The sequence below is a fragment of the Bombina bombina genome, chromosome 10, assembly GCF_027579735.1.
Source record: "Bombina bombina isolate aBomBom1 chromosome 10, aBomBom1.pri, whole genome shotgun sequence".
Lineage (NCBI taxonomy): Eukaryota > Metazoa > Chordata > Amphibia > Anura > Bombinatoridae > Bombina > Bombina bombina.
In genome coordinates this window covers 206,408,644-206,423,205 of record NC_069508.1, presented here as the reverse complement: position 1 = coordinate 206,423,205, position 14,562 = coordinate 206,408,644, and the positions used below count along the sequence as shown (strand labels likewise).

General features: G+C 42.0%; 1 protein-coding gene across 14 annotated transcripts in view; it reads left to right on the top strand.

Annotated features, from left to right (window-relative positions):
- The window catches only part of DOCK7 (dedicator of cytokinesis 7), a 695,569-nt gene that overhangs the window by 450,522 nt on the left and 230,485 nt on the right, over positions 1 to 14,562 (top strand). For 11 of the 14 annotated variants that reach the window (XM_053693653.1, XM_053693652.1, XM_053693666.1 and 8 more), the window contains 2 exons: positions 7,822 to 8,004; positions 8,084 to 8,219. In XM_053693653.1, the coding sequence (XP_053549628.1) occupies positions 7,822 to 8,004; positions 8,084 to 8,219 (319 nt within the window). The remainder of the gene's footprint in view (positions 1 to 7,821; positions 8,005 to 8,083; positions 8,220 to 14,562) is intronic. The other 3 variants (XM_053693655.1, XM_053693665.1, XM_053693658.1) reach the window with 1 other exon arrangement.

The window sequence follows — 14,562 nt, the reverse complement described above, 5'->3', positions numbered from 1 at the left end:
GCTGCAATTTCAATACTTTAACTTCAGTGTCTCTGTAATATTACATATAGAATCAAAAGGCTGTACTATTGACATTAGGAGACACCCCAGAATCAATAGCTGAATTTCAGATAAGGATTTTAATTTGTTTGTTGTTGCCCATCTTTTAAAATGATTAATAAAAGTTATATTTTATCCATGGAGTTCCTGCTAGAAAAAAATCAGTCTGGGCCTAGAGTGCTAATACAGTATTCCTTTTGTGGAACGTCGTTCCAACATTTTTTTGTACGTTGAATGAATACTAGCACCACTCCTCACTATATTTTATATATCAGAGGGAAACAATAATATCCCAAGTTATTCTCAATACGAGAGGAGCATGCCTTTATAGTGCCCTAGTCTAATTTGTGTGTAGACTCTCTGATAAAGGCTGACGTATCCGAAACGCGTAGGAGGTGGACCCTGATTGGCAATCACACAGATCACACTAAGACCAGCTGAAGAAAAGAGCAGGAGAAACGAACAAGCTTCCAGGATAAATCTGTTTGTATCAAAAGAAGCCGTTTTTTTAACAATCCCGTGGGAAAAGACTTGTCTGGACAAGGGGAGGTAACCCGTATATACCACAAAAGTTTTTCACAAACCTCTATAGGATATAGAGTAACCGGCAACTGGTGTCGGAATACTTATTATCAATCGAAAACAGCAAGTTTTAAGCAGGCTTCCTAACGCTCAACAGCAGCGACCATAAAGGTAAAAAGCACTTTTCATCATCATCACTGACCAGTCTGTCCTTACAAAGTCACGATAAAGACTGTTTAGAAGCACTCCAATTAACAATTTACACAATAAATATTGCAGCACAAATCAGACGTGTTGAAATCTAAGGAGTAATTTAAGGAGTAACTGATACTTAAAGACACAATTGGGAGTTAATAATCACTTGGAAGCACTTAGAAAGAAACACTTTGTCAAGTTTTTGCCTTATATTTTTTCATATTTTTCATCCCCCTTTTTGTATTTTTTATTATTTTTGAATATACTTTTTTCTTTTTTTTTTTTATGACATTTTGATCTATTTTTAACCACTTGGCCCCATAGGAATAGTGATCTATATGTGATTAATCTTATTTTCTCCAACATAGGTGTGTCCGGTCCACGGCGTCATCCTTACTTGTGGGATATTCTCTTCCCCAACAGGAAATGGCAAAGAGCCCAGCAAAGCTGGTCACATGATCCCTCCTAGGCTCCGCCTACCCCAGTCATTCTCTTTGCCGTTGTACAGGCAACATCTCCACGGAGATGGCTTAGAGTTTTTTAGTGTTTAACTGTAGTTTTTATTATTCAATCAAGAGTTTGTTATTTTAAAATAGTGCTGGTATGTACTATTTACTCAGAAACAGAAAAGAGATGAAGATTTCTGTTTGTATGAGGAAAATGATTTTAGCAACCGTTACTAAAATCCATGGCTGTTCCACACAGGACTGTTGAGAGGAATTAACTTCAGTTGGGGGAACAGTGAGCAGTCTCTTGCTGCTTGAGGTATGACACATTCTAACAAGACGATGTAATGCTGGAAGCTGTCATTTTCCCTATGGGATCCGGTAAGCCATGTTTATTAAGATAGTAAATAAGGGCTTCACAAGGGCTTATTAAGACTGTAGACTTTTTCTGGGCTAAATCGATTCATTATTAACACATATTTAGCCTTGAGGAATCATTTAATCTGGGTATTTTGATAAGATTATATCGGCAGGCACTGTTTTAGACACCTTATTCTTAGGGGCTTTCCCAAATCATAGGCAGAGCCTCATTTTCGCGCCGGTGTTGCGCACTTGTTTTTGAGAGGCATGACATGCAGTCGCATGTGTGAGGAGCTCTGATACATAGAAAAGACTTTCTGAAGGCGTCATTTGGTATCGTATTCCCCTTTGGGCTTGGTTGGGTCTCAGCAAAGCAGATACCAGGGACTGTAAAGGGGTTAAAGTTAAAAACGGCTCCGGTTCCGTTATTTTAAGGGTTAAAGCTTCCAAATTTGGTGTGCAATACTTTTAAGGCTTTAAGACACTGTGGTGAAATTTTGGTGAATTTTGAACAATTCCTTCATATTTTTTCGCAATTGCAGTAATAAAGTGTGTTCAGTTTAAAATTTAAAGTGACAGTAACGGTTTTATTTTAAAACGTTTTTTGTACTTTGTTATCAAGTTTATGCCTGTTTAACATGTCTGAACTACCAGATAGACTGTGTTCTGAATGTGGGGAAGCCAGAGTTCCTTCTCATTTAAATAAATGTGATTTATGTGACAATGACAATGATGCCCAAGATGATTCCTCAAGTGAGGGGAGTAAGCATGGTACTGCATCATTCCCTCCTTCGTCTACACGAGTCTTGCCCACTCAGGAGGCCCCTAGTACATCTAGCGCGCCAATACTCCTTACTATGCAACAATTAACGGCTGTAATGGATAATTCTGTCAAAAACATTTTAGCCAAAATGCACACTTATCAGCGTAAGCGCGACTGCTCTGTTTTAGATACTGAAGAGCATGACAACGCTGATAATAATGGTTCTGAAGGGCCCCTAAACCAGTCTGATGGGGCCAGGGAGGTTTTGTCTGAGGGAGAAATTACTGATTCAGGGAACATTTCTCAACAAGCTGAACCTGATGTGATTACGTTTAAATTTAAGTTGGAACATCTCCGCATTCTGCTTAAGGAGGTATTATCCACTCTGGATGATTGTGACAAGTTGGTCATCCCAGAGAAACTATGTAAAATGGACAAGTTCCTAGAGGTCCCGGGGCTCCCAGAAGCTTTTCCTATACCCAAGCGGGTGGCGGACATTGTAAATAAAGAATGGGAAAGGCCCGGTATTCCTTTCGTCCCTCCCCCCATATTTAAAAAATTGTTTCCTATGGTCGACCCCAGAAAGGACTTATGGCAGACAGTCCCCAAGGTCGAGGGAGCGGTTTCCACTTTAAACAAACGCACCACTATACCCATAGAAGATAGTTGTGCTTTCAAAGATCCTATGGATAAAAAATTAGAAGGTTTACTTAAAAAGATGTTTGTTCAGCAGGGTTACCTTCTACAACCAATTTCATGCATTGTCCCTGTCGCTACAGCCGCGTGTTTCTGGTTCGATGAGCTGGTAAAGGCGGTCGATAGTGATTCTCCTCCTTATGAGGAGATTATGGACAGAATCAATGCTCTCAAATTGGCTAATTCTTTCACCCTAGACGCCACTTTGCAATTGGCTAGGTTAGCAGCTAAGAATTCTGGGTTTGCTATTGTGGCGCGCAGAGCGCTTTGGTTGAAATCTTGGTCAGCTGATGCGTCTTCCAAGAACAAGCTACTTAACATTCCTTTCAAGGGGAAAACGCTGTTTGGCCCTGACTTGAAAGAGATTATCTCTGATATCACTGGGGGTAAGGGCCACGCCCTTCCTCAGGATCGGCCTTTCAAGGCCAAAAATAAACCTAATTTTCGTCCCTTTCGTAGAAACGGACCAGCCCAAAGTGCTACGTCCTCTAAGCATGAGGGTAATACTTCTCAAGCCAAGCCAGCTTGGAGACCAATGCAAGGCTGGAACAAGGGAAAGCAGGCCAAGAAACCTGCCACTGCTACCAAGACAGCATGAAATGTTGGCCCCCGATCCGGGACCGGATCTGGTGGGGGGCAGACTCTCTCTCTTCGCTCAGGCTTGGGCAAGAGATGTTCTGGATCCTTGGGCGCTAGAAATAGTCTCCCAAGGTTATCTTCTGGAATTCAAGGGGCTTCCCCCAAGGGGGAGGTTCCACAGGTCTCAGTTGTCTTCAGACCACATAAAAAGACAGGCATTCTTACGTTGTGTAGAAGACCTGTTAAAAATGGGAGTGATTCATCCTGTTCCATTAGGAGAACAAGGGATGGGGTTCTACTCCAATCTGTTCATAGTTCCCAAAAAAGAGGGAACGTTCAGACCAATCTTAGATCTCAAGATCTTAAACAAGTTTCTCAAGGTTCCATCGTTCAAAATGGAAACCATTCGAACAATTCTTCCTTCCATCCAGGAAGGTCAATTCATGACCACGGTGGATTTAAAGGATGCGTATCTACATATTCCTATCCACAAGGAACATCATCGGTTCCTAAGGTTCGCATTCCTGGACAAGCATTACCAGTTCGTGGCGCTTCCTTTCGGATTAGCCACTGCTCCAAGGATTTTCACAAAGGTACTAGGGTCCCTTCTAGCTGTGCTAAGACCAAGGGGCATTGCTGTAGTACCTTACTTGGACGACATTCTGATTCAAGCGTCGTCCCTTCCTCAAGCAAAGGCTCACACGGACATCGTCCTGGCCTTTCTCAGATCTCATGGATGGAAAGTGAACGTGGAAAAGAGTTCTCTATCTCCGTCAACAAGGGTTCCCTTCTTGGGAACAATAATAGACTCCTTAGAAATGAGGATTTTTCTGACAGAGGCCAGAAAAACAAAACTTCTAGACTCTTGTCGGATACTTCATTCCGTTCCTCTTCCTTCCATAGCGCAGTGCATGGAAGTGATAGGTTTGATGGTAGCGGCAATGGACATAGTTCCTTTTGCGCGCATTCATCTAAGACCATTACAACTGTGCATGCTCAGTCAGTGGAATGGGGACTATACAAACTTGTCTCCGAGGATACAAGTAAATCAGAGGACCAGAGACTCACTCCGTTGGTGGCTGTCCCTGGACAACCTGTCACAAGGGATGACCTTCCGCAGACCAGAGTGGGTCATTGTCACGACCGACGCCAGTCTGATGGGCTGGGGCGCGGTCTGGGGATCCCTGAAAGCTCAGGGTCTTTGGTCTCGGGAAGAATCTCTTCTACCGATAAATATTCTGGAACTGAGAGCGATATTCAATGCTCTCAAGGCTTGGCCTCAGCTAGCGAGGGCCAAGTTCATACGGTTTCAATCAGACAACATGACAACTGTTGCGTACATCAACCATCAGGGGGGAACAAGGAGTTCCCTGGCGATGGAAGAAGTGACCAAAATCATTCTATGGGCGGAGTCTCACTCCTGCCACCTGTCTGCTATCCACATCCCAGGAGTGGAAAATTGGGAAGCGGATTTTCTGAGTCGTCAGACATTGCATCCGGGGGAGTGGGAACTCCATCCGGAAATCTTTGCCCAAGTCACTCAACTGTGGGGCATTCCAGACATGGATCTGATGGCCTCTCGTCAGAACTTCAAAGTTCCTTGCTACGGGTCCAGATCCAGGGATCCCAAGGCGGCTCTAGTGGATGCACTAGTAGCACCTTGGACCTTCAAACTAGCTTATGTATTCCCGCCGTTTCCTCTCATCCCCAGGCTGGTAGCCAGGATCAATCAGGAAAGGGCGTCAGTGATCTTGATAGCTCCTGCGTGGCCACGCAGGACTTGGTATGCAGATCTGGTGAATATGTCATCGGCTCCACCATGGAAGCTACCTTTGAGACGAGACCTTCTTGTTCAAGGTCCGTTCGAACATCCGAATCTGGTCTCACTCCAGCTGACTGCTTGGAGATTGAACGCTTGATCTTATCGAAGCGAGGGTTCTCAGATTCTGTTATCGATACTCTTGTTCAGGCCAGAAAGCCTGTAACTAGAAAGATTTACCACAAAATTTGGAAAAAATATATCTGTTGGTGTGAATCTAAAGGATTCCCTTGGGACAAGGTTAAGATTCCTAAGATTCTATCCTTCCTTCAAGAAGGATTGGAAAAAGGATTATCTGCAAGTTCCCTGAAGGGACAGATTTCTGCCTTGTCTGTGTTACTTCACAAAAAGCTGGCAGCTGTGCCAGATGTTCAAGCCTTTGTTCAGGCTCTGGTTAGAATCAAGCCTGTTTACAAACCTTTGACTCCTCCTTGGAGTCTCAACTTAGTTCTTTCAGTTCTTCAGGGGGTTCCGTTTGAACCCTTACATTCCGTTGATATTAAGTTATTATCTTGGAAAGTTTTGTTTTTGGTTGCAATTTCTTCTGCTAGAAGAGTTTCAGAATTATCTGCTCTGCAGTGTTCTCCTCCTTATCTGGTGTTCCATGCAGATAAGGTGGTTTTTCGTACTAAACCTGGTTTTCTTCCTAAAGTTGTTTCTAACAAAAACATTAACCAGGAGATTATCGTACCTTCTCTGTGTCCGAAACCAGTTTCGAAGAAGGAACGTTTGTTGCACAATTTGGATGTTGTTCGCGCTCTAAAATTCTATTTAGATGCTACAAAGGATTTTAGACAAACATCTTCCTTGTTTGTTGTTTATTCCGGTAAAAGGAGAGGTCAAAAAGCAACTTCTACCTCTCTCTCTTTTTGGATTAAAAGCATCATCAGATTGGCTTACGAGACTGCCGGACGGCAGCCTCCCGAAAGAATCACAGCTCATTCCACTAGGGCTGTGGCTTCCACATGGGCCTTCAAGAACGAGGCTTCTGTTGATCAGATATGTAGGGCAGCGACTTGGTCTTCACTGCACACTTTTACCAAATTTTACAAGTTTGATACTTTTGCTTCTTCTGAGGCTATTTTTGGGAGAAAGGTTTTGCAAGCCGTGGTGCCTTCCATCTAGGTGACCTGATTTGCTCCCTCCCATCATCCGTGTCCTAAAGCTTTGGTATTGGTTCCCACAAGTAAGGATGACGCCGTGGACCGGACACACCTATGTTGGAGAAAACAGAATTTATGTTTACCTGATAAATTACTTTCTCCAACGGTGTGTCCGGTCCACGGCCCGCCCTGGTTTTTTAATCAGGTCTGATAATTTATTTTCTTTAACTACAGTCACCACGGTATCATATGGTTTCTCCTATGCAAATATTCCTCCTTAACGTCGGTCGAATGACTGGGGTAGGCGGAGCCTAGGAGGGATCATGTGACCAGCTTTGCTGGGCTCTTTGCCATTTCCTGTTGGGGAAGAGAATATCCCACAAGTAAGGATGACGCCGTGGACCGGACACACCGTTGGAGAAAGTAATTTATCAGGTAAACATAAATTCTGTTATATATTATAAAACATGAGCTATTGAAGGTTTGTATGTATTATCAAGAGAATTATCTTCAATGCTTACAATTTTTATAGGATCCTTATTTTATTCTTATTTTAATTATTTGTATTATATATTGAATGCTCAGCAATAAATGATATATATTAACTTTTACTGTATCTGTGTATTTACTGATATTGGTGCTACTAAGATCACCGGAAATGTATGTATTCTGAGCTAAAGCATACCCCTTTTTTAATTTAAGCTAGAAGAAATATCTTCACTCTTTAATAACACAATTCTATATATACGCCACATATTCCTTAGTGGGTCCCCTAGTGGGTCCTTCAATAGCTTATCAGCGCTATCCCTACCCCTAGCTTGTTTTATAATTATCTGTATACCCTCAGTGAGTGAGGGTTTATATTTAAGGGATTAGCTACATTGAAGTTTTGTAAATGATCAGACCTCTTCTGTTGTGTCTGGTGCAGCCCTAGACACACAGAGCTCTAAATATAGTATTATGAGGGAGGGTATACACTTTTTCCCGTAATCGCATTGCACATACATACATATAATTTATTCATTCTTTTAACATGCATAATAGTTCTTAGTAACAATGTCTTCAAAACGTTTTCTTAGCTTTATTACTATATTACTTCTAGCTCCTAACTTTTTGCTCCTATACTGTGGCTAACTACTAAGTTTCAGATACGTTGGTTTATAGAATGCTTGTGAGGAGTAGTTGTAGAGATCAAATACTTTTAAATATATAAAGTAGTCATGGACAAGGTATATTAAAATGAGTCTTGTTACGTATATCAAATACCAAATATGTATTTATTTTTCTCTCTTTCTATAGTCCGCAAGACAGCATTCTACATTTTCAGCCGAATCCAGCAGAAGCTTACTGATATGTTTGCTTTGGGTCTTAAAGAATGCAGATGAGGTTGTTCTCCAAAAATGGTTCACAGATCTCTCTATCCTCCAACTAAACAGATTACTTGATTTGCTCTACCTCTGTGTCTCCTGCTTTGAGTATAAGGTTAGTCTTCATATAAAACCCCTATGTGTGTGTAAGAAAGTATTTATACAGAGATCTAACCTTTTTGTTATTACTTCAGGGCAAGAAAACTTTTGAACGTATGAACAGCTTGACATTTAAGAAATCCAAAGATATGAGAGCAAAGCTTGAAGAAGCAATTCTTGGAAGTATTGGGGCCAGACAGGAGATGGTCAGAAGAAGTAGAGGTCAGCTTGGTACGTTTTCTTATATTATAAATAGCCCCTAATGGTCAGTCCCTTGGAGGCTGGGAAAAGTGTCTCTAGGCTACAATCTCAATCCTACAAGGGAAAAGTTTTCCTTTTCACTTTTCCTCATACTCTAATGGTAGAATATTCAGAAACTAGTGGATATGTAGCACCATGCCTTCTTGGAGTAACTAGAAAAATCACCCAAACTTTTCATGCACCTCCCCTTCATCGTGTTCTGTTGCTAGGTAGTGTGGGCCTTAGCTATATTCCAATTTGAAGTTTGTATATTTTTTTGTTTGTTTGTTTTTCTTCATAAATGGAAAGAGTCCACAGCTGCATTCATTACTTTTGGGAATTCAGAACCTGGCAACCAGGAGGTGGCAAAGACACCCCAGCCAAAGGCTTAAATACCTCCCCAAATTCCCTCATCCCCCAGTCATTCTTTGCCTTTCATCCCAGGAGGTTGGCAGAGAAGTGTCAGAAGTTTTTGATAGTCTCTTATGGAAGTTAGTGCTCCGGTATGGTACTGTAGTTTTAAGTAATCCTCTCAGCCTCTCAGTGAGAGCATGGGTGAAAGTTAGAGTTCGAAGATGCAGGGAGAGTCTTTCTACAAAACCATCCCGACTCGTATTAACAGCTCCACAAGCATTCAGCAGTGGATGTATTGTAATTACAACCGTTTATCCGAGAGGGGCTACAACCTTTCGGGGATAATTTTAACATAGGGTCTCAGTGAGGCTCCTTTTTGTATCTAGGAATCAAGGGTTAATATCTCCTGAGGGAGTTTATTTAACTGGGGGGTTTATAATCATGTTAGTTATGTGATTCTGTCTGCTACTGTGTAGTGTTGCTCCGGCTCATGGCTATTTTGGAACATAACGGCCTATGTCCAATGAAGCGGCCTTTATGGTTGGGTGCGCTTTTGCATGGACTGCACGGTTTACCTTGTGACCCCATTTCCGCTTTCCTGACCATGTGACGATGGAGAAATCCTGGTCCGCTGGTGTCTGATTCTCTGGAGGTGGTGAGTGCCCCAGCCATTGGGGGTGTAAGGTGCCATTTAGATTTTTCTTATTGGTCCATTTTTTATTCAGTGTCCCAGTTATAGATGATTCTGATTTTTTGGAGATGAATATCTCTGATTCAGACTTTACTTCATGCAAAGAATATGAATTGGCACGGGTGATACATGCCCATTAGTTATTTTCCGAATGCCGTTTTAGAGTGCTCTGTTCCTCGGGATCGGGAAATCAGGTGCCAACTGAGCCATCCGTCTCTGGGGATTCTATTTCTCATGAGACAAGTTCCCTACCACCAACTCTTACTGCGCATGCAGCTAACCCAAACGCTACTTATCCTTCTAGGGAGTGTGGCCTGTTCCCACCGGAGGTTACAAAACGGTTCCGCATGGCCATATCTTTGGTGCTGGCGCATCTGCACCTCCCGGGAGTGTGCTTACGATATTGTCTGTGTTCCGTTAACTGGGGCTCGTCAGGCGTGGGATCACCTGGTCCATTTCAACCCTCCGGGGGAGCGACTGCCCCTAAGGCCTCAGGGGGTCAACCTTCGGGGCCAATGTTTTCTTTTGTCCCGGCGGAGGTATATTGCGCCTTTCGTTATAGACTGGCGCGCCTTCGTGTTCTAATAAGGCACGTTTTTGGCCTTGCTTGAGGATCCCACTCTTAATCGGTCTGGGGATTCTCAGTCTTAATCTTCGACTGGCTTGCATGCGTGGAGATAAGGGGATGAAGTAATCTTCTTATAGTCTTTGTTATTTGTGTATCCTTTTCCCGTTCTGAGCTTGGAAGTCTCGGACCCCTGTTGGGCTGGGCCTGTGGGTCTGTCCAATCTTCCTGGGCGATAACCTACGGTTGCCCTATCTTTTATTTTCATCCGGTGAGGATGATTTTTTATTTGGTCTAAAGCTCATGTTGTGTTTCCTTCGGGAACTTTCTTCTCTGGAATTGATACTCACGATTTTGTGGTCGCAATGTTTACAAAAGTCTGTCTGACTGTTCTTTATCCCTCCATCTCAGGGGAGACCCTATTTGGCCTTGACAGTGCTGGGGCCCTTGGTTTCAGGCTGGTCCTGACTGGGTACAAATCTTTCTGTCTTTCAGGCCTAGTTCAGACACGTGGCGCCTTTTTATGTCCGGTTAGTCCGGTGAGGGCGTCTTGTGATCACAATATGATTTATGTTGTTTACTTGTTTTATTTTACAAGCTTCAACTAGCATCCTGAGTGGACTTGAGGGTCCATGGTTGCTTAGGGGCATGGGGGATTGGTTCAGTCCTCATTCGCCTTTCAAGCTAGTGGGCCGGAACTCCGTTAAGATCTGCGGCGACATGCTCAGTCGTTTCCGATTTTTTTTCAGGAACTAGAATGTTCCTTCCAGTTGTGGGTTGGAGGCTTGGAGGATTTAGGCCCTTCATACCGCCGTTCTTACAGTTTTGCCTTTTATGGTCTCTTTTTAAGTGTCCTTTTAGGACTTGTTCCTTTTAGAGGTTTTCTTCCTTTGGGTCGAGACTTTCTGGACTTTTGTCCGTTTTTTCTGACGTCTTTGGCCACTTAATTTGGAATTGAAGGCCGTGAAGCTCTGTCTTCCTTCGGGAGTTACTCGTATCCATATCAGGGGTGATAGATGGTGTTGTCTCTTTTTCCAAGCTTTTTGCTAAGGGGATGTTTTTTTCCCTGGGTTCGGGATGCTTTGCATTCTTCTCCCTTGGGTGTGGTCCTCTGGAACTTTAATCTGTAAGGATTATGGAGACTAGCCTTTCTTTCTACTCTCTTTCGGGTGACTCTGTTCTCATTTCCCTTAGTGTTGCCCTTGTGGCCTTTGGGCTCTAGAGAAATTGCGTGACTTTGTCGCAGCCTAGCACCTTGTTGGGGGGTGTTGACCTCCAGCTAAGGGTGTTCTCTTCCCTTTGGGCTGGAAATTACGAGTGAGTCCTGTACCCGTTCTCCAGGTTTCCCGGTTCTCATCCCCTGTGAGTCTGATTGCTTCAGATGGGTTATCTTGTGTTCCCTGGGGATGTCATTCTAGGATGATTCTGGGTCCAGGGTTCTTGTCTTGGATCCTTCTTGGATGTCTGGAGACTTATGATCCTGTGGACTGGTTCGGGACGACCCAGTTTTTTCAGGAACATATGTGACATAGGGGCTAGCTCATTGGGCTTGCAAGCAGGAAGGCCAGAGTTCACATCCACCTTCTGGTACTGGCTATTAACTTTAAGGCCTTACTAGTCCTTCGAACGGAGTGTGCTCCTCTTCATGGGGAGTTTTTTCTCTGTTGTTTCAACAGTGGTGTCTGGATGATTTTTTAACTTGGTCCGTATTTTGATCATACTATGGCTTCATGTCTTGTGGACATGTACGCTGTTCTTATTTGTGCCCTTCCCTTTTGAAGGGATAGTTTGTCTTCCTTATGAGCTGGGGTTTCCTCTGTTTGGCGGGTCTTTGTCCTGCCCTGTGTGTAGGAGGTTCGATCAGGTGGCTTATTTCTGTCGGGCAGCATCTGCTGCTCTGTGGGCTCTGTTCCACCTGTTGGAATTTTCTCTACGTAGAGACTTTCTTAAGAGAGCTGTGACAGGTCTTCCTATGGATCTATTGCAGTTTTCTCTGTTCCAGGTCCCAGGAGGTTCTCCTTGGGAGTGCCTTATTTTGGAGGAGCGGATTGGGTTGGCACCCGGGCTCTGTTGGGGTGGGTGAGTCCCCCTTTCTTTCATGTAATTGGCAAGAGTCCATGAACTTGTGACGTATGGGATATACAATCCTACCAGGAGGGGCAAAGTTTCCCAAACCTCAAAATGCCTATAAATACACCCCTCACCACACCCACAATTCAGTTTTACAAACTTTGCCTCCTATGGAGGTGGTGAAGTAAGTTTGTGCTCGATTTCTATGATTTCTTCTATGATAAGCGCTTCTAAGCATTTTGAAGCCCAATTCCTCTCAGAGTACAGTGTTTGTCAGAGGGATGTGAAGGGAGTATCGCCTATTGATTTTATGGTTTTTCTTGAGGGAAATCTTTTCAAAGGTTCTCTATTATCATCTCCTACCTCCCTTTTTAGATCAACAATATACTCTTATATACCATTACCTCTGCTGATACTTTTTCAGTACTGGTTTGGCTATCTGCTATATGTGGATGGGTGTCTTTCGGTAAGTATGTTTTCATTATTTAAGACACTCTCAGCTATGGTTTGGCGCTTTATGTATTAATATAAGGTTTTAAATATATGTATTTTACTTATATTTGCCATGAGTCAGGTCTATGTATATTTCCTTTTGCAGAATGTCAGTTTCAGTTTGGGAAGCATTTTTAGGAAGTTATTTGTCTTACCTGGGGTATAGTCCTTTTTTTCAAATTGACTGTTTTTTCTTTTAATTTTGCGTGCAAAATTAGGCTTGCGAGGGTGCAAAATGCAGTTATTTATTGTGTTATTCTTGGTGCGAGATTTTTTTTGGCGCAAAGGTACATCTTTGATAACGCAAGTTCGTCATTTCCGGCGTCTTAGTTGACGCCAGGTTTCCTTGCACGAGGTTGCGTCTGTGATGACGCGAGTTGTGTCACTTCCCGATTTTGGTGCCAAAACATTTTTTCAACTTCCTTTTGCGTTGTGCGTCATACTTGGCGCCACAAAATTTAGTTTTTTTTTCACCCCACTTCTTATATGCCTCTTGCATTTTATATGTTCAGAGGGCTATGCTGTTTGCATTTTTTCCCTTTCCTGAAACTGCCATATAAGGAAATTGTAAATTTTGCTTTAATGTTGTTTTTTCTTTTACATTTTGCAAGATGTCTGTATCTGATCCTGTCTCAGAAGCAACTGTTGGAACCCTGCTGCCAGATCACAGTTCTACCAAAGCTAAGTGTATCTGTTGTAAGTTAGCTCAGATTTTATCTCCAGCTGTAGTATGTAACAGTTGTCATGATAAGCTTTTGCATGCAGAAAACATTTCCATCAGTACTAGTACAGTTTCTGTTGTTCCTTCAACATCTAATGTACATGATATCCCTGTTGATAAGAAAAATTATATTGCTGATGCGATACAGAAGGCTTTGTCTGCTATTACGCCTTCTAATAAACGTAAAAGGTCTTTTAAAACTTCTCATAAAATTGATGACATTTCTAATGATCGACAATATACTGAAATATCCTCCTCTGATGAGGATCTCTCTGACTCAGAGGATCCTACCTCAGACATTGACACTGACAAATTTACTTATCTTTTCAAGATTGAGTATGTTCGTTCCTTGTTAAAAGAAGTGTTGGTTACTTTGGATATTGAGGAGTCTAGACCTCTTGATATCAAAACTAGTAAACGTTTAAATTATGTTTATAAACCTCCTGAGGTTTTTCCGGTTCCTGATGCTATTTCTGATGTGATTGCTAAGGAATGGATTAAGCCTGGTACTTCTTTCATTCCTTCTTCTAGGTTTAAAAGGTTGTACCTTTGCCAGCGGCTAGATTAGAGTTTTTGGGAAAAATTCCCCAAAGTTGATGGGGCTATTTCTACTCTTGCCAAACATGCTACTATTCCTATGGAAGACAGTACTTCTTTTAAAGATCCTTTAGATAGGAAACTTGAATCTTATCTTAAAGTACCAGTAAACACAGTAGATTTGCATAATCAACAAATGCAAGATAACAAGACAATACAATAGCATTTACTCTGAATTTCAAATAAATAGTAGATTATTTTCTAACACATTTCAAAGTTATGTATATTTCCACTCCCCCTGTACCTGTAAATATAAAATATTGTGAACATTTTTTTAATGGAAGTAAATTGGAAAGTTGTTTAAAATTACATGCTGTATCTGAATCATGAAAATTTAATAAAACCTGAGTGTCCCTTTAAGAAAGCTTATTTACATTCTGGCTATATTCTCAGCCCTGCCATTTCTGTGGCTGCATCAACCTTTTGGTTGGCTAGCTTAGCGCAACAGGAAACAGATCCTAATTTGTCTAGCATTGTTCGTTTGCTTCAACATGCTAATCATTTTATCTGTGATGCTATTTTTGATATCATCAAAATTGATGTTAAATCTATGTCTTTAGCTATTTTAGCTAGAAAAGCTTTATGGCTTAAATCTTAGAATACTGAAATGGTATATAAGTTTAGATTACTATCTCTTTCTTTCCAAGGTAACAATTTATTTGGTTCTCAGTTGGATTCAATTATTTCAAATATCACGGGGGGAAGGGAGTTTTTTTGCCTCAGGATTTACCTAAGGGTAAATCTAAAGCTTCTAATCGTTTTCGTTCTTTTCGACAGAATAAGGAACAGAAAACCAATCCTTCTCCTAAAGACTCTGGTTCCAATTGGAAACCTTCTTCAAGTT